General features: G+C 39.0%; 1 protein-coding gene across 2 annotated transcripts in view; it reads right to left on the reverse strand.

The window, feature by feature from the left end:
- Nucleotides 1–4,919: 4,919 nt before the first annotated feature.
- WASF1 (WASP family member 1) overlaps nucleotides 4,920–27,223 on the reverse strand; it is a 99,611-nt gene continuing 77,307 nt past the window's right edge. The window contains exons 3-9 of one of the 2 annotated variants that reach the window (XM_055811189.1): nucleotides 22,829–22,963; nucleotides 13,515–13,668; nucleotides 12,723–12,840; nucleotides 11,713–11,882; nucleotides 9,479–9,658; nucleotides 7,490–8,127; nucleotides 4,920–5,827 (exon numbers count right to left, since the gene is read on the reverse strand). In XM_055811189.1, the coding sequence (XP_055667164.1) occupies nucleotides 5,670–5,827; nucleotides 7,490–8,127; nucleotides 9,479–9,658; nucleotides 11,713–11,882; nucleotides 12,723–12,840; nucleotides 13,515–13,668; nucleotides 22,829–22,963 (1,553 nt within the window). In that variant the 3' untranslated portion in view covers nucleotides 4,920–5,669. Of the gene's footprint in view, nucleotides 5,828–7,489; nucleotides 8,128–9,478; nucleotides 9,659–11,712; nucleotides 11,886–12,722; nucleotides 12,841–13,514; nucleotides 13,669–22,828; nucleotides 22,964–27,223 lie in introns of both variants that reach the window. The other variant, XM_055811186.1, reaches the window with a different exon arrangement.

Below are 27,223 nucleotides of genomic sequence, written 5' to 3' on the forward strand. Positions count from 1 at the left end.
TGTCCCATCTGGGACCATGGCTAATTTCCTTGTGCTTTTAAAACCCAGAAGACACATCCCCCCTGGGGCATAGTGAGGAAGGACAGTTTCCAGACCGGGCTGCTTGATGGCCCCCTGCTATGGGGCTGTGTTGGCCATGTGTCCTGTTGGTGATGCTTACAAGCTGCTTTTGGCTTTGCCAAAAAATGCAGCTGGGACATTTCAGCCTATGCTGTTTGCTTGGCATGAAGGAGTAGCTCTAAAGCTGTGCTGGCATGCTGTCACCTGGGCTGTGCACTGCTTTCTCATGAGGTTAGAAGTCTTGGGTGATTTGCTGGAGTTATTTCTGGCTGGTACTGAAGTGTAAAATCAAGCTGCGATAATACAACCTAAGCGTGGATGCTTGCTCCATGGAAGCAACTGGGGGACCCCAAGGAGTCCTGTTCTGACATTTTACAGTCATGAAGAAGATGCCTTGCAGAGGAGTGGAAGGGGCTAAAACACAGTATAAAATTGCACCGAAGGGAGGTAATTTTTGAAGCTTTTCTTGGGGTGATTCTGCCATGAAGCTGTGTTAAAATGTCACAGGTTTTGCAATAACAAACCCTCTGTCATTAAAGATGTTAAAAAAAGGGGGGAGGGGATGAGGAGATGGAAATAACCCATCTGTAGGGGGCCCTCAGCTATCTTATGTCTGAAAGCAAAGCTATTGAACCATCAGAGAAATAAATGTAAAGAGGGGAATATTCAGCACTGTTTGGCAAGAGACACTTGAAAACCTGCTCTGGTATGTACCCAGATGTTTCCAGCTGCCAAAAGGAAGGTAGTTGGAGGAACTGCCCAGAGCCTGCAATGCTCCAAAACAAAATTTTTTTAGAAGAAATGGGATGGATGCAATTTTCTTTAGAGGCTTTTATTGATGCTGCTGTCAAGGGCTGCTGGCAGTCAGGCAGCACAATGGATGGCTGAGGGGCAGAACCCACGCTCCAGGCAAAGGGGCTAGCGGCAGGGGAAAGACATCTGCTTGAAGCATGGCAGGGATCAAAGGAAAAGCACAGGCTGTGCAGCATCGGATCTGTTGCTTCATTGGGATCAGGATGGGGTGTGCAGCTCCATTCTCCTGGGGTCTGCTCCATAACCCAGTGCCCGATTCCTGGAGCTTGTCTGTGTGTCCTATTCTAGCAGCAGCTGGGATGGGGATGAGGTTCCCATCCCCTGCCTGCTCTTCCCCAGCTGCCTGGTGGTGTGATGCCAGACGCTCATTAAGCTCTCGGAGCTGACACCCAAGTGGCTCCTAGGAGCGCTCCCTGCACGTGTGCTGTGAAAAAGCTGGTTCCCGGGTTGCCAGGCACCTGGTTTTTTTAAGCAGTGCAACCTACCCCAAGCCATTACAGCTGGATCAGGTGAGGGAGCACTGTCCCGGGCAGCTCAAGGGGCGGAAGGGCAGCGCTAAGCTCTACCAGGGGCCGGTGCTGTACCCAAGAAGCCATTTGGGAAGCAGTCAGGTCCGTACCAGCCGCAGCCACAAAGGGTGTGTGAAGTCTCCCATGGGCAGGCTGCCACCCACCCTCGAGAATTGTTCGAGTGGGACAAGCAGCCAGGAGTGGAAAGCAGCGGGGAAAACGCACCCGAGCGGCCCCAGAAAGGCAGACAGACCCGCTGTGGCTGCCCCTGGCCTCTCCCTGTGCTGCAAAAGCGAGTGCGGGGGAGCAGCGCTCCGCAGCGCGGGGCCGGGGCGGCGGCAGGCGCCGGAGGGGGCTGGCGGCGGGTTCCGCCCGGGCCGCGCCTCCGCGTCGCCCCCCGGCGCTGCTCCGCAAGCCAGCGCTGGCACAGCCGGGGACCCCCACCGCTGGGGCGCGCTGCCCTGAGCTGGCAGCTTTGCGGAGAGCTGCCCCGGCTGTCGGGCAGGTGCTGCGCTCCACCTCGCCCCCGCCCCGGGTGGGCCGTGGGCCGGGGAGGTGCGATGTGGCAGCCCGCTGTCTGCAGCCTCGGAGCGGGCGGGGGGCTCGGGGCCACCCGGCAGAGCCAGGGGGGTGCGCTTCGGGGGGGCAGCTGCACCCCAACCCACGTCTCAGCATGGTGAATACTTGTGGCGACCAGCCCGGGGCCGGTACCCGTTTGCACGCCGGGTCCCACGGCACCTTTGGGAGCTCGCTCACCCTGCGTTAGTCTGCGCTCGTCAGACAGGCAATAGCGTGTCCGTGTCCACCTGAATGCTGAGTGCACCCCTGTACCACACGCAAGGATGATTTTACAGGCTAAAGGTCTTTTTAAAATGCCTTCAACTTTTTAATCCCAATTTAATGGGAGATAAGATAATCCCTTAATGATATCTAGTATTTAACGGTTGCTGTTCGCAACACACCACTAAAAGAAGTACCAGAATCATGTGTCTCTGTAATTTCCGTTTCTTCAGTACTTGTTCTCTTCCATTTACCTGTTTATTTTTGTTCTGCCCATGATGGCTGCGTCATTGTTACTACTTCACCTTTTTGATGAAACCCCTGAGTGACCAGTTTTGCACCTCTCTAGTCTTCTGCTCCAGTTCTGCCAAGTACCTGTTTTTGTTGTTCTTGCTATGCTTTTTATTTTGTTCTTTTCTCCTCCATTTTGCAGTAGGAGAGGTAGATAATTTTTAACTGTCCTGGGTTACAGTTCAAGAAAGGTGTGAAGTCGAACAAAGGTTTCTCTTCACTCATATTGAACGTTACTAACACATTATTTTTGTGGCAGGCTTTGAGCCTTCGATTTTAATCAGCTGCTGCAAATGTACAGAAGTAAACAACAGACTCTGTAAACAGTTCAATACAGAAGACTTGATTTAGTACCTTACAAGACAAAGCGATCAATAATCTATTAGGCACCTAATCACGGGCATGAAGAGCCCAGCAGCCCTCTGCACAGCATTCCACCAAACCAGAAGGGCAGTCGGAGACCACAGTAAGAGGGACACAAATCACCGAGACTGCAAATGCATCGCTCGGCGTAGATCTATAAATGCAAATATTCTAATTCAACAATCACCTCTCGCTACTAGTGAATCACACTATTGCTATCTGGGGGCTAGTTGCCATGACAGAAAGCTGCAGCGGTGGCAGAAGGCCAAGAATTCCACCTTCGAAATGTTAACTGAATTTAACTCTTGACTTTTATCAGACAAGGTTCATTACTTGGTGTGACTGTCATACTAAATGAGGGCTTTGCCTGCCCTGGGTACCAGTCTGGAAGGGATATTATCAATCACTGGGACAGTGAAACAGGTCAGTAACAACTATTTGTCAATAAGGATTATTTTTTATACCTTCAAGTCCACTGTGGGATAACTGCAGTCATGTAAGGGCCTTTTTGCTTTCATTTTTCACTTTATTTTTTCTCTTTTCCTCTGTTGGGTTTTTTTGGGGTGTGTTTTTTGTTTGTGGTTCTTTTTTTTTTTTTTTCCCCCCTCTAACCTCTCCTTGCTTTAGGCAAGTTATACCCAGGTGCCTGCTTGCACTCTGAGCATACCTATGGTGCAATGAGATCCTCTACCTGGAACAGTCACAGCCCAGGCACAGACAAGCTGCTGCTCCATTTAAGTGACAATGTAAGCTGCTGTCTATAATAACCACCAGGAAAATCAGGAGTTTAAGAGATTTAGCAAGGAACAGGTATAAACATCAGTTGAGAAGTAATTTTGTGAATGGCAGAACTACCTACGTGTGGCAATTAGGCACTCACTCTTCTTTCAGCTGCCTAACAGTAGATCTGGCTCCCTGCTTAAAGGGCAGCTGCAGGGGTGTATATTGCACTTTGGCTTGACAATCTCAGTCCTTTCCAGCTGTGTAAACACATCTCTCACATTCAGTTACTGGGCCAGATTTAGCAATTCAGGATTACTGAGATCCAAGGAAACACCTAGATTAAACACCATTAAATATTCACACAGTGGTACTTCTGACATCTTTTCTTTAATGTTATGATGAGCTATTAAGAAGAACATGCACTTTGAAAGCTAAGCAAGAATGGGAGAATAAACCAGATGGCATTATTTTGAAGAGAAGTATCAAAGAGAGTAGTGTATAGAGAAGAACTACACCGATAAAGATGCAGATTCACAAATAGTGACAATGATTTTTCTCCCACAAACACAGCAAAGGCATTACTATTGTAGTGGAAAAAGTCTTGAATATAGCAGGCCACGTACAAAATTATAGCAGAGGCTGAGATGGTGACAGTAAAGTTGCAAGAGTTGCTGTACAGTATTCCTGCTCCAGTCTGTACCTGTTTTTTCCCCAGTCCCAAGAGTAGGCTAATAACCACCTGTCCCTGTAAACTGTTCTGCAGCCTGTAGAACATTCCACGTTCCACTTCCAGAAATGTCGTTCTGACTTTCAACATTTCTTTTCTTCTATTATACAATTCCATCTTCCAGGAAGGATTTCACAAGGTAAGAGTGTGCTCTTCACACTCTCACGCTTCCCTTGTCAACAGGATTTTGACTGTGCTCAGACTTGAAGGAGTTATTCCACAGAAGGGAAACAAAAAAGCCCTGCGCAACATGCAGTACGCTGCTAGATAGCACTTCAAAATTACTTTGCAGTATCACCCATGTTCTTTGTCATCTTTCATTAACCATAAATTTGACTGCTTAATCTCCTCAAGATACAGTGAAGGTAAAGGTTTTTTTGAAAAAACAATCCTAAATCATATAAGCCACAAGCTCCCAGTTTTGTTTTCTATTTTTTTTCACTACTGGATAACAGTGAGATTTCAGCTTTTTTTTTTTAGATATGCATATAGACATCATTTGATGCTACATGTTTTCTTGTTTAATACGGGTCATTAGATCAAGCGCAGAATAGTTATTGTAACTTTGTAGACCACAAACTACATCTTTGAAATCCAAGGATCCCTCAGGTAACCAGTGAAAAGCAGCCTTCATTGAAAAAGCAACAACCAGGAACATTTAAAATGAACCATTTATTAAATCAAACTGTTATTTTAACAGTTACATAAGTTACACAGCATGTTTAAGTCAAAAGATTTCACAAGAAAAAAAAAAATTAAACTTTTATTATGCAGGCAAAAATAGTACCACACAATATGTACCCGGGAGGGAAGAAGGGAAGGGGACTCTCTAAACATTCAAATAAGGCCATAATTATTTAAAAACAACAATAAAACAATAATAAACCCCCCAAATACCCATTTTCCTTTCAGTGTGTTCAGTGCTGCTAACTATATGTACTTTTAGTGTACAGATGTAATCGAGGCAGTGATATCTTGATAGCTAGGTTTAACGTTTTAAAACACGATCAGAAGTGGAGTAAGGCTCATTAGTACATACAGCTGCCCTTGGAATGTCAATCTCAGTTGCCTTCATTAACTTAAAATTCACAAAGTGCACAGTAAAGATATGCCAAAAAATTGAAACTGCTACTCTACCAACAGCTGCCCATGCTTAATACTTAGTGGTCTATTGGAACAAAGTATGTTCTTTCAAAAAAGATGTGTAAGAAAAGCCACTGTAAAACATTTAGTTTCAAAGATGCACTAGGAGCTTTTTGTAAACTGAAACGTAGAAAAACATGGATTAATTATGTAAAGAAAAGAATACAAAAAACACTAGAAATGACCATTAAACTTTCAAAGAACAAGCACCACAATGGACGTTAGCATTCAATTTTGCAGTGTACAGCAAGGTAATAATTTTACTCTAACCAATCCACTTCATCAAATTCTGAATCATCTTCTGAGTCGCTATATTCGACAGCAATGCGACGAGAAAGTATAGTAGCAACATCATTCTCAATACGCTCGTGTTTAGCTTCTTGTTCACGTTGCTCTTCAACCTTGCGTAGCTGAATACCTAAAGAACATCAAAGCAGAAACTTATTACTCTCCTCCTTTATCATTATACAAAGTATTTAGCTCATGATTCACAAAATGCTTTGCAAGCAAAAATGGAGGCTGAGGACACTGTCCCCCTCGGAGGTTCCCTCTCAAGTTTCTAAAGACAGGAATGTCACAACTGGAATGGCACACTAGATCACCAGTCCTTCTAATGTAATATCCTGCTTCTGATTTCCCATTAAAAATACACCCACAATTTTAGTACCACTGTGATTAAGCCATTTTCCTATTTGTATTTCCAGGCACTTTCTATACTTTCTCTTCATGATTTCAATTAAAAGTTACAGCTATTTGAGTATCCTAACAAAACAGGTCCTCTTGTAAGCCAGTTTTGATCATGTAATGACCTGGTTTGGGATAAAGTATTACTTAAAGATCAAACACAAAGGAGAAATAACACATACCAACAGTATGAGAAAGTTAAATCCAGTAATTTAGCTAAAAACATGACGGAGGTTATATATTTTGGTTTCATACTCACCGACACCACAGACTGACACAATCTAAATATGACCTACATCCTGTGCTTAATACTGTCTGTTGTCAACTGACTGGCAACGTGAGCACAGGTCCTTAGGTGGAATTTAAGATGTGGTAACTAAAGCCTTTGTTTATTGTGCAAGACTTGGTCAAAAGCGCTTTCAGGAATCACCTAAATTATACCAGCCAGCTCTCCTTTATTAGTTTTTTTGCTGACATTCTCTACTAATGTTCACACACCACTGCTGTACTCAACTGTTGTTGATACTTCTTCAGATTCAGTGATATGATCAATTCATCTGCACATAGATACTTCAAAAATATTTTGAATTAGTATTATAGCCTATCTACTGGTATTACGGTACCTGCAGATTCTGTACTGTGCTGTAGGTGCAGAGGAAAACCAAGAAGAATGTAGTAATCTTTCTCAAAACGGTTTGAGTACTAACTGTTCAAGGATGCCACACGGTCAAACAGCAGCACTCACAGTGCAGTGGGGATTTTTCTGGCCATAGGCATGTACGCTGAAGAGTACAGCGTGTACGTACAGCTCCTCGCTAGATCGTCAGAGGAACCCTGCCCTGCACCTCTGCCATTCACTTGCACTCTGCCAGTGGGGCACCCTGTAAGTTAAGACTGCTCCAGTACTGTGTGGAGACATGTCAAGATCAGATACTTAACAGCTTTAAGTCTTGAGCAATGATTTCTGAATGTCATTTATATGTTGTTGTATGATGCCAACCGATCTGCTCTGCTTTTATCTACCAGCCTGTGAAAAAATGTTTTTCTCTTCTACACAATCTGTAGGTTATGGGAAATAGCCATGCTTTCAGGTAAACAGAAATGAAGATACAACTTCCACAGATCGTCTATAAACATACTTTTTTAAAAATAAAAAAATCTAACTTCCATAGAAAACCAGTTTTGCCATCCAATCTAAACAACTGATAAGCGCAATTACAAACTGAAAAAAATCTACTTGGCAAAGCGTATGCCATGAAGAATAAAAAGCAGAAACAGACTTCAGATACATTCCTCTAACTTCTTACACATGTGAAATACTCCATCTCTCAAAGCTAACGTGTATTTAGGAAGTTCCTGAGACGGTTCTTTTTGCCCCGTAACAGCCAAACATTACCTTTCCGTATTGCTTCCAGCAGAACGCTTCTAGCATCACTGATTACAGGAAGAGTTGAAGGATGGCGTTTGGGTTCAGGAGCAGGAATCACTTGGGATGGTGGAGATGGAGGCATCAGCGGGGCATGAGGGCCAGGGACAACGGTTGTGGGAGGAGGGTGCAGAACAGAAGGAGGGTGAGAAAGGGCTGCAACTGTGACAGGAGAGGAGGGTCGAATGCCAGGAGGTGGCAAGGGAGGAGGTGGGGGTGGTGGAGGAAGTCCCTGTACTTCAGCTTGTGGAGGAACGGGGTGAACAGGTACAGCTTCACACACTTGGGCAGCTCTAGTGACAGGGGGTGAGGGTTGTGCTAGGGGAGGAGCAATTGGAGGTGGAGCTGGATGTAGGACTCCAGGAGCTATCTGGAGAGGAGCTGGTGGAGGTGGCACAGCTGGGGCTTGCAGAGCAGCTGTAGGAGGGGGTGGTGGAGGTGGGACTGGGGGTGGTGGGGTGGAAGTCATTGCAGCTCTTAATGATGAAGTTGACAAGGCAGATGGAAGAGGTGGTGGTGGTGGAGGAGGAGGAGCGGGGCTCACAAACACTGGTGTTCTGCCTGTTGCTGGTGACTGAGGACGATTTTCTACCAAGCCAGTAGTAGAACTGAAAGATCCAATAACAGGACAAAGTTATTAGAGCTGCAGAATGGAAAACATAGTAGTAGATTAACTTCTGCAACTAAAGAATACTGAACGCTAGGCATTAAAGAGCATTTATGTACTATGGTGACATACCTACCTCATATACAAGGAAATCTAATTCTCAGTATGGAGTATGCATCGGTCTTCCAACAGACCTCTGCTCAAATTCATCTATTAACTGAGTTTATGCTCTTATACAAACCTGCATCTTTATCAAAGGTTTTCTATAGTAGTATAACTCTCCCCTCCCATCCCTAAGTAAATGCAAATTATTTTTCTGAAGTAAGGGAACTAGCAGTTCATTAATGGCTTCAATTGACAGAACTTTAAACCCAAAACCAAGTAGAAGCAATGAAGATGAGTTACATTTGAAATACATATTTGTGGTTTGATGACATGAGTGAGACTAATATCAAAGGTCATCAATTCTTTGAACACAGAGGTATATTTATAAGCTAGATACTCATTACACTGCAACAAATAGGTGAATTGAAGAAAACAAAAGGGAACAGTAAAATTATTTTCCTGGAAGACCACCAGAGGATTTCTTTCAGCTGTTGTGGAAAATTGATCTAAAGAGTTAGGCATTTCTGTGTATGATCTCCTGAACATAAAAAGACAAGTCTTTACAAGAGTCTTGCTGATGTAATAACTGTGTCTGAATGAACTGTCCTCTATTCCAAATTGTATGTACCTGACCATAAAGTAAGATTTTGCATGTAAAACAACAGGGCAGTGACAACCAGAGCTTTTCTTTAGAAAATACTCTAAGTATATATCCAGTTCTGGAAAGGCACAGAGAAATAAAAAATTAAAAAACTTGGGGGAAGAAACAGAAAAACCCACTCGCAATTTAGCAAATGTGATGAATATGTAGTTTTGACAGCTGACTGTCTTACTGCGATATATTCTTCCTTTTATGTAGGCTGAAACACAGCTTAGTTTTACAAATTTCAGATTTCCAAATTTCAGAAATTCCAAAGTGCAATCCTGAGATTCTAACACCTCTTGCAGAAACATTTTCCATACAGTTAGCGTGTCTTGTCATTTAACTCTGAAGGCGACACGGTCGCAGTATTAATGGCAAGGTGAGGCCTGTCCCCACAATGGTACCCTACCGGGTTTAGATGCTGCCCTTTCTCTCTGGTTCCTTTGTGGCCCTGCAGCTGCAGACACATCAGGGCTGTGGACTGACACAGCCCCTAGGATGTGTGTACTGCCTGGCTTGCATGGAAATAATACTAGTGACTATTAAGGGGTGGCGGGAACTAAAACTCCCCAATAAACCTGCATGTGGCGTGACTACTTTGTACCTAACACAAGGAGGCACAGGTTTCACATCTCCTGCTCCATGCATTGGAGGTGGCGGTGGTGGTTCATGTGGTCTGACCAACACTCGCTCCTCGGCTCTGTTCAGAAGCTCAGACATCTGGCTATAGGGTAATGCAGAAAGTGAGTATGATCCATCCATATGGTCCACATATGCTTGAGATCTGTAGGAAAATGGCAAAAAATGATCCAATTTAACCTTTAGTAAAAGTATTAGTGCCCTCAGCTACAGTCCTATACTTCAGTTTGATTTCTGAATGCAAGTATCTCCTCTGCACTGATGCTGCATATTGTACTTCATGGCTTTTTAATAATTCACCCCATTTTCCAGGCCATTGCTTCTAGCAGCTCAAAGGTTTAAGGGTTTTGATAGGTATACCAGACAATTTCTGTAGTATGTGTGTGATCTTAGTGTTTATTAGTCACATTATTTTAAGTAAACACAGCAATACAATCAGAAACACATATATACCAGTGTATTATGAATCAGACAGTAATTTTTTCTGCTCCTCAGTCTCTACATATATGCAACCATATTCTTTTATAACATTGATGAAACATCCATCAATGTTAGAATGGTAGAACTTACAACAATTTAGCTGAACTGCTGTCAGAGGATCTACATTCCAATATATACAGAGGCCTCATTACTTTAGACCTAATACTTTGTAGCTATACAACAGCTATAAGGAAGATAATCTAAACATCTCTTGAGTAGTAGCGGTAAAGATAGATGATTAAACTTACTTGTTGATGACAGCTTTAGACACATCTCAAGGACCTTATCACTTAGAAAATTTTAATTAACTACTCAATGAAAGATTTTTAAAAAAATTCTTTATTGAATTCAGAGGAAGTGTGTTTGCAGAACACCTTCCAACAAGTAAAGCAATACTCTACATTTCCATACACTGCCACCACTGTAGCATCTAAGCCTATTAAATTCTTTGGGGGTGAAGTTCTTACCCTGTTAATCCAAAGCTTGGTGCTGTTCCGTATCTGAACAACATGCTCTGCACATGTAGTGCTCCCAAGCACTACAGCATTATTTATAATTGCATTACTGGTACTGAGATAATCAAGATTTAGGCCAGACTCCTGCCTGTATATAAAAGCAGTCCTTCAACAAGTGTCTAATGTGGAATGTGATGTACAACACAACAGAAGGACAGCAGGAAAGTAGATGTTTCTGCCAACAACTTGTCACAGCAGTCTACAAAGATAAGATACTACAAAGCATCACAGAAAAATACTAATCACCATAACCTGAGGTGTACCCTACTGAGTGAAATGCACTGAGACCATTTTTACTTTCTGAACTGAGCTAAGTTTTCTACATTTTCCATTTTTCAGACAGCAAACATTATTTCCTAGAGTTGTCACTGGTAAGTTTCATTTGAAGGCCTTACAAAGCTAAACAAAACACTCTCTTACGGTACGCTTTTGGCCAGCAAAGGATAGGGGAAAAATGTAACTAGTTTTTGGAGGACATTGAATACTTCTTAATTAAAAGAACCACAAGCCCCCCAAAAACATACCCCCAGAACTCCCAATACTGCTTGTCAAGCCTCTTTCCTATCAGATGTTTCTTGGCTGGTAAAACAGACTTGGTTTTGCACAAGCACCAGAAGCGTAAACACAGCAGATGCATACCATGTGAAATGCTACTTTTAGCCACCAGCAAATACGTGCTGTGAAACGAAAATCCAACAGGTTGGATTTTGTAATAGACTATAACCAGAAATGTCAATCAAATCTTGGATTTGCTGAAGAGTAAAGAGAAGCTCAGTGTTCTCATTTGAGTTCCAAGTGGATGTTTATTCACATCACACCCATCATCTAGTCTTGGCTGTGTCTGCTTAAGAAAACTCAAGAGACTGGAATAATAGGGATTTTGTAGGTCAAGACAGGAATATAGTGACACACCTGGGTGCAAGCTTGCAGCAGTGATGCTACACCATCTTCCAGATGCAGACAACAACACATCCACAAGGATACAATGAGTTCCAAAGGTGCACGCTACACTTAAAAATAACAAGATAATAACTACTCCTTTAAGGACACACTAAGTATTTTAAAATTGAGTTTTTGTTGAGCTAAATCAATGATTTCCAGTGCATTTCAATAATAGCAGTAGCATCTCATCATTTACCATTTCTTAAGCATGTTCACTATGAGTATCTGTACCTAATAAAGCATAGAAAAAATAAAAAGGAACCTTGATTCAAAATGTGAAGCTGGGCCATTAGCAACTTCAATGTGCTTATGTAAGAGGTTAGCATCATCTTCTGCGAGCTCTGGACCTTGGGCTAACTTCTGCCACTCTCTCCGTCTGTCATGAGGTGCCCTTGGCACTTTTTCTGGTTCATGAGGGCGATCTAGATTTTTCTGCTGTAGGAGAGTTGTGCAAACAAAACTGACAACTAAGACAGTGTTTTTTAATTAGCTGCATTTAAACATCAGCCACAAAATAATGAAAACCAATCCCAATTCAAGTACAAGAAAAATTTACTTTCAGTATTAAAGACAATATGTAAACCAAAATGATTTGTTAGAGGCAGAAACTTCAGTCTAGTGGATAATTAGCTGAATAATACAGAGAAAAATAACTGTGTAAGTAGCTTTTTATTCAAAGTCTGAAATGAAATTATGAATCTGACACTTGTATTTACTGTCTCTGTGTATGAAATACAAAGAATAACAATGAAACAAAAAAGTAGCATTACCTTTGCAGAAATGTTTTATTTTAAGAAAATATAAACAAGTGCTCTATTCCTACTGATTTCTTTTTGGTTTAGAGTAAACATATCCATTAGAATGTCATTCAAGCTTTTTCACCTGTGAGATTGTTAGAATTTTGTATTATAAAAATGCTTTTCAGTGAGATTCTTTATTCTTGCTGTATTCCTCCTTTTTTCTCCTTTTTGAGTCATTGCTAGAAGACTTACAAGTTTTGGCAATCCTGCTGTTAGTTTCATTAAGACAGCATGAAACCTCTAGGCCCTTTTGTATTATTTTACTATTATTGTTGTTGTTGTTATTATTATTTTTATATTTATTTGTTAAAGTTAATGGAATTGAATGAATACCGGTAGCTTTAGTTGAATGAAGATGACTCTGTAAAGTTTGGATTGTTATTAATTGCATAACCAAAAAAAGTACCATAACTGCAAGTAAACCCTTTCCAGGAAAAAACAACCAGAAGCTATGTAAAGCTAACATATATACCTTCTGCTTCCTCTTCTCTTTTCTTTTGTCCTCGGTGTCCTGCAGCATTTTTTCCTTCCACAGATCAAAGAAGTATGAAGGATTGGTATAAAACTTCAGACCCTCTTTTCCATCATCCCTGAAATACAATGACACAGATCAGGCATACTATTTATCTGACAACACATGAATCCAAACATTTAAGGCAAAGGAAAGGCATAACAAAGAATACCTAGTATCTCAGACCCTGCAATATTTTACTGAACGTTAAAAAGATGAACATTGACCTCCTGTGCCATCATTCTTTACTATCTTTCCTTGTATTCAAGGTCTGGTTCTAGGAAAGTAACTCTAACACAAGCTGCAATAGCATAAATCCCATTCCAGTGACTCAAATATTGCACTTAAAATAGTGAACACATTTGTGTGGCTGCTCGTGTTCAACTATGATTCAAACTGACTTTGGGGCAGCAAACAACATTCATTTCCATTAGAGATCTTTCCTTCTACATACTTAACTGCTTATTTTCTTCACTTAACATTCAAGAGCATTATACAGTTTAATAAACACAGATAATAAAAATAGCTTTTTCTTAACCATTGTTACACTGGGGTAAAATCTGAGTCAAGTGGAGTAGTTTTAATGTTTACAATGTCTTCTGCTGCCTGCGTTCCTTCAGCAGCTTCACAGTTTTATAGTCTGGCTCCTTAAATACTCAAGTGCTACTCAACATGAGCAAGATGCCTGGATACAGCATCTCTATTGCATAAAGTAAGCTAGAAATTGGTTTTGATTAATTTTGTTTTACTAACCTGTAAGGCGTGAGAATGTTAAGCGGAGGAGGCTGTTCACAAATATCATAAGTTTCTTGCAAAGGAATAGGCAGAGTTTTGCGGTCAAATAGCTGTTGATCTTGAATTGTGGAACTCCGGAAAGCTTTCCTCATTGTAATGTCCTGCAGTGACACTGAAAGGGGGTATTACCGTTTAAAAAACCCACCAAAGTTTACTGGGACTGATCTGGAATTGCTTAATGGTGGTTAGAATATAAATACTAAGCATTACCTCTAGTATCTTACGCATTTTACAGCAAATATAATTTCATATAGCACTACTGCCACAGCAAGATATTGTCAGACTGTGCAAAACATGCTTGTGATGTTCTAGCACATTATCCTCTGCTTAGCTTCACCAGGAAATTTTTGTCCACCTGGATAGATATCAGAATTCTGCCCCTCCAAAGTTGTTCAGCAACTTGTTTACTGCAGCTATAAAATACCACTCTGTAGTTCAGAAGTACCCGATACCATTTACCAACTCCATTTCACAATCCTTTTGGTACTAAGAAATTACTCTCTGTCTTGAGGTATAGAGTTCACCTTTATACTATCAGCAAGCCAAACTCTGCCTTCCTTGCATGCAGGCAGCAGTTCCCACTGAAGGCCCACTGAGATGCCAAACCAGCAAATCATTCAAGCTTATGCTACTGATGTCAGTGAGTTTTAATGGGAGGTGATACTATGTTCCAACACATGAAACTAGTCAAATGTTTTTTAATCAGACTGTTGAATTGAGATGAGACTTCTCTGTTTAATTCAGGTGAGACACCTTGAGTGTTTAAGCACAGTAGTTAGGAATAATTAATTATCTTTATGTGTGTTTCAAAGGGACACGGTGCTAGGTGAATGCAGTAGATTAAACAGTGACTTGAAATATACTGACTTACTGCTATTAAAGCCCCTATATATTTTTCTATTTCACAATTGCTAAAATTTAGAAAAAAGATTAATGGAAAAGTGACCAAAACTGATGAAACTTGCACTTTTAATTCTAGAAACATTGTACCCATTATGTCTTATATTTTTCTCCCTCCTTGATCTTCAGTTACTACATCTGTGAAGCCCAGGTGTGTCTCAAGACTAACCTTGCAGCCAACCTTAGACTCTCACTAGATAGAGCAGCAGACCTTTTCATTGGTTTGGGCTTTTTTTAAAATTTAATCTCAAACAATACTGAAAACAGTTTTAAGACATACTAGCAAAGAGGGTATTTTCAGCACATGCATTTTATCTATGAATAGTTACGTTTATTTTATACAAACAGGTTGATAGTAGTGCCCCTTTACTCAAAATGAGAGGACACCCCCCACCCCCCCCACCCCCCGCCCCTTTCCTGTATCCCTAGGGCCTTCGGGAACAATTTTTTAGAAGACTGCATTTTACTCTGGTTCCTGTAACACATACAAGTGTACACACACATATGTATGTACACATACACAGAGCTGGATTTCTATGGTATGATCACAAAGGGGCAGAAAGCAGGATTTTTTCCAGAGGGCTTGTAATTCCCGGAATGTTCTATCTTCTTATCTAAGCGTTTTGGCAGCATCCTTTCTGAGGCTAAAGATGGCATTTATTTGATTTTCAGTTTGGCTTTTGAGGTTTACTATAGTTGGCAAGGTTGTGTGTTCCTGGAGAAGTTTCCTCCTTTTTAGCCTTAGGTTCTATTTTATTACAGTGTCTTTTGTTCTTTTTAATACTTTTAATTAGCTGCTTAGAAGCCTTTTTAAGCGTGTGAAAGAAATATTATAATATATGAATGTCAGCTAGGAGTCTCAATTTCTGCAGGTATTTTTTAACTCATAAATAACCATATATATTTTGTACCTGTCAAGTACAGGTTGTAATTTGTGGCAGAAGTTCCAATTAGAAGAACTGGGGTTTACCTTACCTAAAACCCTAGTCTTAGGTTCTTTTACACTTCAGCGTTTTTTCTTTGGGTTATTGGTTTTACAAATCTCACTGAACATACTTGTTCAGAGTTGCTTGGCAATCCTGCAAGTCTTTAAACTGTCTGAAACTTATTGGAGACTAGGCCAATGAAAGAAAAGGTAGTGTACTTGTCTTTGAACCTGCGTACATTCTGAAGGAAATAAATTAATTTATTCCAATAAATAAATACATTTCTTTGTTCTAATATTAGAATGCTCACAGAGTATGTAGCACCACAGTATTAAGACATACATTGCTCTGTAAACTCTTCATTAGCATTCCTTACTCTCTTCAGTGAGCAAATACAGCTGGTCTAATTCATCATCTCCATCTTCTTGTTTAAATTTTGTAAAAATGTACAAGGGGGTAACACACCTGAGGATAATCAATCAATCCCCAACAATAAATGTAGATTACTTTCTCTTCTAAAACTAAGCTACATAGCAACAGTCTTTATATAAAACATCCACTGCAGAATTTCAAACAGCTATCAGCATTTTCTGCGCTGATATCCAATGACCAGCATTCACTGAAAAGCATGGCATTGTTCAAAACAACTGACTACATTAAGACAACATCACTAAGGAAATGAAAGGACGAGGCGCACAAAATACTGAGAATCATGACACCGATATAACTTGCCTGCATACAGGGATCAGGTAAATCCCATGTTGCAAGCACAACGTAGTCCTGGGCTGTGCATGGTTTGGCTTACAAAGCCATTTGTTTAGCTTGCCAGCTGGCTACGGAACAGAAGCCCTCCATGACTTGCCACCTCAGGGGAAAGAATATGTGAAAACCCGGCTGGTCATCCAGCCATTTAGCTTTGGCTGGCTGACAAACTGGCACTCCAGGAGGACAGGTCAAACAAGTTGGATGCATGAATTCAGGTCTGAGAAGAGACAAGACACAGGAGGAGGAGTTGGAAAGGCTGCAGGCATTTGATTTGATGCTGACAAATTGAAGCTTCCAGTTGCCTAATTCCTAACTAGCACCAGAACCTTCATACAGCCCAAGATCCTAAATTTCACATGGATACATTTTCCTACAAGTCCATCTGCTACATCACTTGCGTTTACTGCAATGAATGGAAAATGGAGTCTTAAATAATTTCCTTAAATTGTGAACATCTCAAAATTTAAGTTGAACATTCATACCACAATGTGAACAAATGTCAGCTTATCTTTACTGTGTCTGTTGTTTGGATTGGATGAATTATATCAGCCAGTCTAACTTCCAGTACACCACAGTATTTTCTGTATAATTAAAAATTATCTCTGTCTGAAGGTTAAACTATGACCCTTTTGAACATTTAGTTTTGAAAAAGAGATGCCAGTCCATCTTTTTTTTGCAGTCAACAACAAACTGGGGAAAAAAGGTATTTAAATTGCACTCTAATTAATATACAATAACTTATGTTTCTTTGGGGCTGAACTACAAATTAAATAAAAGAACACATCAGTAATACACATATATAAAATAACATTTTATATCCTGTTAAGCCTCTTATTAAACTGCAATCCTCAATTTGTAGTAAACGTCAGGTATGGAGCACATCAGTGTACTGAGAGAGAGTAGCTATTTTTACATTTCAAAAGGTATTAAAGACTACATTTCATTTTACCTTACCTGAAGAAAAAAAAAATGTTGCTGGATTTTTTTGTTCTTTTAAACTCACTCTAACATACAATTTACGACAAGGTTCTAGGCCAAAAGATACTGCTCTCCTAAAGGTGGTAAATAAATAAATAAAATATATTCCTTGCAAAAGGTTGCTCTCTCAACACTTTCTGAAGAATGTCATCCTGACAACTCTATGAACTCTTATGACCATGAACTCTCGAATGCCACAGCTGTGACTCCTCGCAGAACTGAATGACTATGGGAAATTATATACAAATCAATGGACTTTGCTGCCCACAATTCCCTTTCAGTGCTCAAAATCTTACCCAGAGATTTGAAAAGTTCAGGGAAGAAAGAATGACAATATCAAGTGAATAACTAAGTCAGAAGATTCCAGTTAAAAGTAATTAACTGGTGTGTGTGTGTGTTGAAAATTCTGTTCAGATAAAGATTTGTGCAATTCAGTTCCTAAAGAAGCTGAAAACTTCTGACTGGTCACTGAAGGTTTAATAGTGGCTAAACGAGAGACTACCTACTTCAGCAGAACAGAAACTACTCTCCTTTGGGCTTGACCCCAACACAAGAAATTCACATTTTCTGAAATACTGGTTTAAAAAAATTCAAACCAGCTCAAACACCCTTTGGATAGAGAATATATGTAGCTTAACTACTACAGGTAAACAAAGAGAAGATGTAAATGTTAGAGCAATCATTTTAAGAGGACTCAGAAGCTGCTTTCAATGCAGTGTGTAGAACCAGGGAGCCCCAGGCAGCCTATTAGGGAAGATGTGAATCACCCAGCTACATCAAGCAGCGAATCTGCTGCTGAGTCTCAAGAAGACCTGCACATTATTTAGCAAATGACATTTTGTCCAGATCCCTCTTTTTACATACAAAATACAAATTATGCAGTACCATGGTTTTCCCACTGAACTATTAAGCCTCAGACACTAATTTAAAACTCATTCACTTACTAAATATGCTATAAATTGAATCAAGGGCTAAGAAAATTGGAGAAAAAGCATATAGAGCAGTTGGAGCTCAGCTCATCTGCACAGATCTTTGAGAGGGAGATGCACTCAAATCCAACTTTCATTAGGTGGACATGCACCAGGAAAAGTGACCTGCTATACAATTTAATTTAACAGTCTTTACTTGACTTTGGGGGTGAAAATTTTTAGAATGAATTGACAGTAGTGTTATCCTCCACATTAACTTACTACATGTGGAGGTCATGACGCAAATTTCATGTGCTCCCTGTTCTTAACTTTGATTACATTTATACTCAAGCCACCAAAATCCTCTTCAGAGGTTAGACAGTGAGCTGCCTCTTAAAATAGGATTCACTACTCTTTCCTTCTAAGTCTCATATGGGCCAAGTATCCTGCTTTTAAAGTTGTCTGACTCTCCCATTTTCAGAAATATACAGATCAAAATTAGCTATCAAGCTTTTTAGGTTTCTCCCCACTTTTTTTTTGCCTATAGCACAACATCAAATCTCTCTTTAGCATGAATCCAGCAGAATTTCTGAACTATCCTTGTCGTGACAGGGTAGTATTTCCAGAATGTTTACTAAAAAACAAGCCATGTATTCAAAGCCAGAAACCTACTGAAATACAATTCACAACATTGTTTGATTCCTTTCCTGAAGTATGCCAGGCTGCTCACCCATAGCACTTCTGCCATTATGCTTTTTAAGTTGCTTGTCAGATTTGTAATAGAAATGCAATAGAAACCAAGAATGTGATACACTGCACTTGAGATTAAAAGCCTTTCCAGTTATTTAAATTTACTTAAACTTCCAGATTTAAATAGAGTTAGGCAGTTCATATTAAGGAACTGCTAAATTAATACCGGAATACACAGATAAACTCTTAGTTTATGAATTCTGCTTCTACCATGATACCATTTATTTCCGAGTGATACACAACTATTTTCTAATACTTCAATACGCTGTACATTAGAGCTGTACTGTGCATCAGCATTTCAAAAAAGAACAACATAAAGGCTAAAATGAATATCCTTTTTAAAACTGTCAGATTTGTACAGACATTAAATTATTAACTTGTACATCAAGCTTAATGGCACAAACAAGTTCAAAAAAACGTTGGTAAACTAATAAAATCTATTATACTTACACAATTTGCATATATATGGAGAGATTTAGTAATGTTATTTATAAAGTAAATACTGAAATTAAAAGTAGTTGCAAAGAAACTATAAGGTTTACTTTCTGACCTATGAGGATATCTTACATTGCTATTGAAAATGTCAACCTTAGTTCACCTCACTAGCAAGAATGTGTCTTCCTGGTCCTAAAACCACCCCAGATATGATAACTCTTAAAAACATATATACTAGTTTCCCAACTGAAATAAAAGTTCAATTTACCAAACAGAGGATTTCTTTTTGTCTGTATGCAAGTTTAGTATCTCTTCTGAGGGGGAAAAAACCCCACATGTATGTAAAAAGAATAATGTAAAAAAAAAAAAAAATCAATTACAATGTGAAATTGATAATTCTGAGAAATCAACATTTTGAAAACAGTGTAATAATTCAAACCAAACAAAGTTCATAGCAATTCTCCTGTAATGGAAAGACTGTGCACCAGGAGTTAGTTCTTTTAGGATACAATCCTAGCCTTGGTTTCATTTGGTTTTATTCTTTCATAGAGATACTGCAATAATTCAAAATGAGAAAACACATAGATTATTCCAAAAAATCAGAGGTTTTTCTTACTTTGACTCTACCAGAAACATCTTGTCAAGTACCTGCACCTCATTCAATGAATCTGACTTGGGCTGGTTTTATTCATGCCACTTAGCTTTAAATGAATCTTAATTTCTTCCTCTGTGTAATAGTGTGGGCCCAAAGGAACACATTAAATCTTCTATTACTGCCTGCTGGCAACGAACTAGCAAATGAGACTCATTTTACAAGTATAGCCCATTTTACACATGCTGTTAGCTAAGCAGAAGTACTGAAATTTGCTTAATTCTTGCACAGAGGGTTAGGGAAGATAAATCCAAATGTTTTCCCCACACCTTCATGCCTTAATATCCTCCAGCTATTTTAGCCCAGATCAGGACTAAAAACCATTTGTGAATAGTTTCTAAATTTCAAGCCAAAACAGGATACTTAAGGAGAAACAGCTTCCGGATCCCTAATTTTTAAGGAAATCATAGGATCATAGAACCATTTATGTTGGAAAAGACCTTTAAGATCATCGAGTCCAACTGTTAACCCAGCACTGCCAAGTCCATCACTAAACCATGCCTCTAAGCACCACATCTACACGTTTTTTCAGCACCTCCAGGAATGAGGATTCTACCACCCCCCTGGGCAGCCTGTTCCAATGCCTGATGATACTTTGAAGGAAGAAACTTTCCCTACTGCCCTATCTAACCTCCCCTGGTGCAACTTGAGGCAGTTTCCTCCTGTCCTATCGCTTGTTACCGGGGGGGAAGAGACTGACTGACACCCACCTGTCTCCAACCTTATTTCAGGCAGCTGTAGAGAGTGATAAGGTCCCCCCTGAGCCTCCTTTTCTCCCGGCTAAACAACCCCAGTTCCCTCAGCTGCTCCTCTTAAGACTTGTGCTTTGGACCCTTCACCAGCTTTGCTGCCCTTCTCTGGACACGCTCCAGCACCTCAGTGTCTTTCTTGGAAGTGAGTGGCCCAAAACCAAACACAGTATTCGAGGTGCAGCCTCACCAGTGCCACCAGTGTACAGGGGGACAATGGCTTCCCTAGTCCTGCTGGCCACGCTGTTTTGGATACAAGCCAGGATGCTGTTGGCCTTCTGGGCCACCTGGGCACACTGCCCAACATCAAATTTCCTCTCATCTCCTTTGCCCTCATGTGGTGACTCAGTTCTGGGCAGATGTTTGTGAATAAGGAACACTGGGCTCAAGGACTGGATATTGTTAGGTTAATAAAAATAGTCATGAACACTGAGGAATGCATGTGTTCCTCTGAAGCACTAGCAGTCACTGCCGTTTTGGGGCATGAGAGACAAATTCAGGATTATCAGATTTGAGTCACACTTAGCCAGTCTGGACTTGATCAAGTAGACCTCTTTTCAGCCCTGTTTTCTTTAATTGCAGTGTCTGTCCCTTTCTTTAGCTATACAGTTTAGCAAATGCTACATTATACACAGGACTGTGAAATGTTATTCCCCTGGTGCATTTGGGACTACATACTACTCAAAAATATTTCTAGCAATTCTCTAATATCAAATAGCTATGGATATTTAGTAGTGAAACCTAAAGTGAAACTCATCAAAGGCCTTTGAATGAAAGTACAATTTTCCATCTTGCTATCCTGTAACATCCTTAGATGCTTTAACTCAGTGACCTCAAATGGTCTCTCCATTTTCCTGAAATGAGAATGGTTGCCATACTAGATGGAATGCCATATCAACATATAGCCCACTGATTTAAACAAAAAACTAGGCTGTCAAGGGTAAACACCGAAATGACATAAACACTCTTACAAGATTACAGTTGCTGACAATTTGCTACTGTACACAGGAAGGATTTTTGTCATCCAATCATAATAAACATGGTATCTTATTGGAAAAAGAGGTGTATGTGTATGATTTATGCTTAGTTGTCAAGAGACTTGGAAAATCCCATTAATGTAAGAATTCCCCTACACAAGTCACAATTTCGTGGAGAATCTGCTACTAGCTGTGAACAGCTGTCTTTTTAAACATGCCCTAAAATTAATGTCATGCAAGATACAGAATCAAAACTTCCTTAGCTTGATTTTGCTATTAGTGAAGTTTCCACGTCAGTAACTGAAGACAGACTGAAGACCATGCTCCTGGTTTGACACTTCATTTTTCCTGACTGACTTATCTAGACAATCAGAACTGAAACAGCCTTCTATACTTTAAAACTGGATCTCACAAGCAATCAAGTTATTTTTCATGATAGGATGTTGCTCTACTTTCTACGTCTTAGCCATAGAGTCTAGAACATCCTAAAACTGTTTAGGGTTACAAGACTTTTCACAGTTCCACCGGTAACAAATGGATATCCAGGAAGGCAAAAAAGCTTTATGGCATTTACATATTTGGTGGTCAATGTAATCACATCACAAAGCCTATGTATCACTTAAATCCCACACAAATTCTATCTTACAGGCATGAGGCATACCATATTGACTTTGGAAGTACTTGTTTTCTCAGCACTAACCAATATTTATAGCACTTAAAGCTATTTAGGAAGAATCCAAGGGGACATACAGCATCAACAAATGGAGCTATGTAACTGTAACTCCACACAGAAAGTAAGATAGTAACAAGTTAAATGTAAAACCCCTTCTTGGACAGATGGTTGCATTCCATGGAAATTAGTAGGAAGGTTAAAAAAAAAAAAAAAAAAAAAAAAAAAAAAAAGGTAAAGACTTATCTCCAAGCATTCACATAATAATACGTATTATTAATATTACTAACACTAATACATAACACTACTGAAGTGACACATACTCCTGTAATAGTTTTTATGTAAATTAATTCACAACAGTACTGTTCAGTAACCATAAAAATGTTGAGCTCAGAAATGTGCTCAAGTCTGTAAAAGAAACCTGTAGCAGAAAAAGAAATGGACCTCTTTGTCATGATGGTTTTTTTTTTTTGCTGTGTTCCTGCAAGAATAATCTAAACTATTATAATTTCCATTTCATGTATCAGTGGTGTCTGGGTGACAAATGCAAGAGTTAACTTACATTCTTCTTCCTTTGGATCGAGTTGTGTAACACTGACAGATAAGCGATCTACACGTTCCTGTAAGGAGTTGACTCTAAATGAGAAACTGTGTGCTTCATTGAAAAGTTCACCAAATATATCTTCAGCATATTTACCTGAAATATAAAAAATAAATAAATAAATAAATAAATCAAGCTTGCCACAAGACAGCCAAATGAGTTTGCCTTGAAAGAGATTTCTAACTGCTGTTTAAGTAAATCTAAGATGCATGAGTATCGTTTGTAACAACCCGCACCTACTGAGCCCATTAAGAATGCTACAGAAAAGTAATTAAAAATTAAATATTTAATTTGTAATTTATTTATCAGAAATGAAATTATTTAATACATTACAGGGAAGATATTCACCTGGTATAAACTGATTTAACTATGCTGATATGCAAGGGACTGATTAGTTGCTTGGATATGTATAAAAGGATGATTTCCAGCATCTGAAGTTGTTCCTGTATGAGCAATAACTAATCTTTCCAAGTGAAATTTATCTCAACTTTTCTGAAAATGAAGCACAGCTTCTAATCTTTCTAATACGGAAGATCAGATATTTACATCCAGGTTAATTAGAAGCAGCGTATTCAAAAAATACACTCTAAAATAACAAATCCTACTTTGAAGGATCAAAATTCTAGTAACTGATCAACTTAGACTGAAGTAAAAGAAGACTCTCCTTGTCCAGTTCAATGGACATTACACATTTAGCCCAAAACAGCAGGAGATTGAAGTATCATGAGAAAAGGTCTACAGACAGATTACTCCATATAGTGCTTCTAATGTGCCCTGGACTCAACTTAAGTAGTCTGTCAGTGCCACTGAAAACAGATCACCAGACTGCACAGCAAAATTTGTAGCCACATTTGGGAAATACCACATGACAGTTTTTGAAACTTTCTACCATACCATGCATATATAATTTGTGTACTGTTTGTGCACTTACATTGGTTTTGGAAGTAAGAATTTCACAAATTCCTAACTACCTGGTTTGCACACAAGTTCTGACAGGTCCAACAGGAAAGGATAGTTATGAAAATTTTGCCTTTGGTGAACAATACATCTGGAGGTATACATAAAAATGAGAACATTTTAAAATAAACACATCAAAAGGACAAAAATGAAATCCCTGCAGATACTGTGGAAACTACTTAAAGGTACTATGTAGTAAGCACAAGGCCAGCACATACCATTTATTAGGACTTAGACAACAGCAACAGAAAACCAGCACGACTACAAACAACAGAATATAAAAGGGGCTATCAGAAGAAATGTACAGATAATAGAAAAAAAAGAAACAGAAATTAAGAAAATGGAAAGGATTGTAAATTCTGGCATACTAAACATAAAACCCAAAAACTAGCCTGAGGAACAGCTAGCGAACTAATAATAAATATTCCTTCAAAGGAACAAGAAAGGCTGCTAGGAAGTCTGCACAGCCAACCAGTAATGAGGGTATAAAAAGTACTCAGAGAAGACAACACCCCTGAGGATAAGTTAGTTTAACACTTTCCACTGGTATTCAGTGGAAGAAATTTGAGAGACCCTCATGCCAGAACTCTTTGTGGAAGGCTCAAAAAACCTGAAGGGATGATACAAAAATTACACAACTAAATGGAAAAAATGATCTGTAAAGTATCAGTAACGATTTGTAAGTCTCTGCTGAAAGGTAGCAAAGCACAACAGTAATGTTCAAAATTTTTTCATGGAACATCTTGAGAGCTACAGGCCTGTTAGCCTGAAATCCAGACAAATTAGTATAAATGACTATGAAAAACTGAATTAGCAGACACCTGTATGACTTGTTGGAAAATAGACAACGCAGCTTTTGTAAAGTGAAACCTCTGAAGGGTCTATAAGCACACAGAGAGCCATTACTTACTTAGATTTCAAGAGAGTTTTGAAAGTCCTTAATCAAAGCTTTTTAGGAAAACTTAACAGACGTGGCACAAAAAAGAAACAACATGGCACAGACAAATAATTCCTTAAAAGGTACAAAACAGAGGACAGGAGTAAATCACTGGTCTTCACAGCTGAGAAAGGTGAGTTTTCATAGATTTCTCTAACGGGACCCTATGCTGTTCAAGACACCCATAAACGACCTGAAAAAAAATGAGATTAAAGTTCACCAACAATACTCAATCACGGAAAAGAAACACACTGAGCATTATTAGTAAAACAGAAACCCCAGCTGGTTGAAGAGGCTTCCACACTGAAAAGCTGGAGGCTGGGAGATTAGTAGGAGTATCATACATGCTTGCCTGGCTGTCATTCTTGGAGCATCTGTTATTAGCTACAGTCAGAAGCAGATCAAAGGTGCAGCCATTCTTTTAGAACCTTTGTCTTTAAGTACCAGTCCACAGTAAAATAGAGATGGAAAGTTAGTAAAGTCTACTTAGCTTGCAACTCACCTAACATAAGACTTTCTAATATATGTCTTGAAACTCTGAAAAGTTTATGTTCTTTAACCTGTATCTGAAGCAAGAGAAATTACTTAAAAATGTGATCCACTAAGAGCAAGATTACTGAACTTTTAATATATATTTGCTAAAAATTTAATGCATTTCACGAAATTATTATATTCAGATATATTATTTAATTTTAATTGGACAACTCACATAATATTAAGACACATGCAAGTTAAAATTAAAATAAAGTGTAAAATTCAATGTATAGAATAGAAAGTAAATTGCAGGGCTCTCAAATCCAGTAACTTCCCTTTTGCAGGTGTATTTCAAGGCTACAAATTTGTTTTATCCATATCCACCTCACTTCAGCAGGTTTAAAAATCACCTACCTCATTAATGAGGTCCAATTGCAAGTAAACTGTCTCAAAAATATTTTCATTATGTTGCATACAGTCACAAACATATTGCAAGGAATAATTTGCCTGTGCTTATGAACACTAATCCTCCAATGGGAAATACATTGAAAACAACCTGTTGCGTTTGAAGTGGTACACCAAACCTAATGTCTCTACCTACATGCCCGTTGGCAGTCTCTTTATTTAGCTCGAAGTATATTCAAATGCATGCTTTTTCAAACAAAGTAAAATGTTTGCTTTTAGTGAAATGTATATGTGTATACAACATTTATAAGCCAGTGTTTATTTATATCACTGTCTCTGTGTGCATTTTATACAAATAGGTCTTCAATTTTCAATGGATTACAAAAGACAGGATTACAGGTGATAACATTGAACAAAATGTCATGTAAGTGAAAAAAAGTATAAGAATAAAACACATTAGTAAACAACGCTGATCTCACTCCACTTAATTTATGGGTAATATGTTAGAAGAGTAAGGAATCAAAATTAATTCCATTATATTGAATGAATATTCCGAAGTATTATTAACACTTCAGAAAATTTACATCATTATGGGGCTGCTTGATGAAAAACTCTACTCTTGTTTCACGTAGCATAACAAAGAGAATGACAGTTGACTATGACAATTAACATAATGCCTTAGGATCTTGGTCACAGCTGGATATGTAATACCAGATTAGAAAGATCAGTGATCTTGTTTGCCTGTTAAATTAAATGACAACATAGACTTCTGCAGATAAATTGTTTCAACGTCTGTGAAAAGCTTATTTTACTGTACTTACAAAACTTACTTAATTGACCAGAAATATACCAAAATTTGCTATTTTCAAAAAGCAAGTCATATTCCCCCCAACCTTACTAGCTGTTCTTCTCAGTCCATCATACTGGCATTTATTTTTATTTACAGTGCACAAGTTTTTTTAACTTAAATAAGAGGATACATTATTATTTATTTTTAATTAATGAATATATTATTCACCTGATTATTCTTTTAAGAACTTATTCTCTTGTCTGAAAGGGCTCTATTCACAATTAACCCTTCGTTAAGAAAGGGATGCAGGAATGCAGCTCCCTCTGGTGTCAGTCAATGTCCTTTTTTTGTGACAGTCAAATAAAATATCTCCTCCAAGAATGTGCACGTGTTTTAATAGCCTTTTCTGAACAATAAATTTTCCTGACATTTAAAACAGACCTATGAGCTGAAAATACTAGGTAGTTGCTACTAGCTGAAAATCAAATAAAAATAATACTGCTCACTGCCTTCCTCATTTTTTTAAAGGTAAACCCACCAAAACATGCATCATCCACTCCTGTTCATTACCATGGCAGTAAGTGTACAATAGCTTATAAAATCTGAAAAAACAACCGAGCAGTTTTACAGTTCTCTTCCACCATTTGTTCCTCCTAGTTTGTTTTACCTCCTTACTTCCCCCCATAATTTCAAACATTTGTCCAGCATTGGGTTTCAATGACTAATTGAAATGACTAATTAGACAAATGACTAATTCCTAACTATCCAATCCACTAACATGAAGGAGTAATAA

Source organism: Falco peregrinus, chromosome 7 (assembly GCF_023634155.1).
Source record: "Falco peregrinus isolate bFalPer1 chromosome 7, bFalPer1.pri, whole genome shotgun sequence".
In the NCBI taxonomy this organism is placed as follows: Eukaryota; Metazoa; Chordata; class Aves; order Falconiformes; family Falconidae; genus Falco; species Falco peregrinus.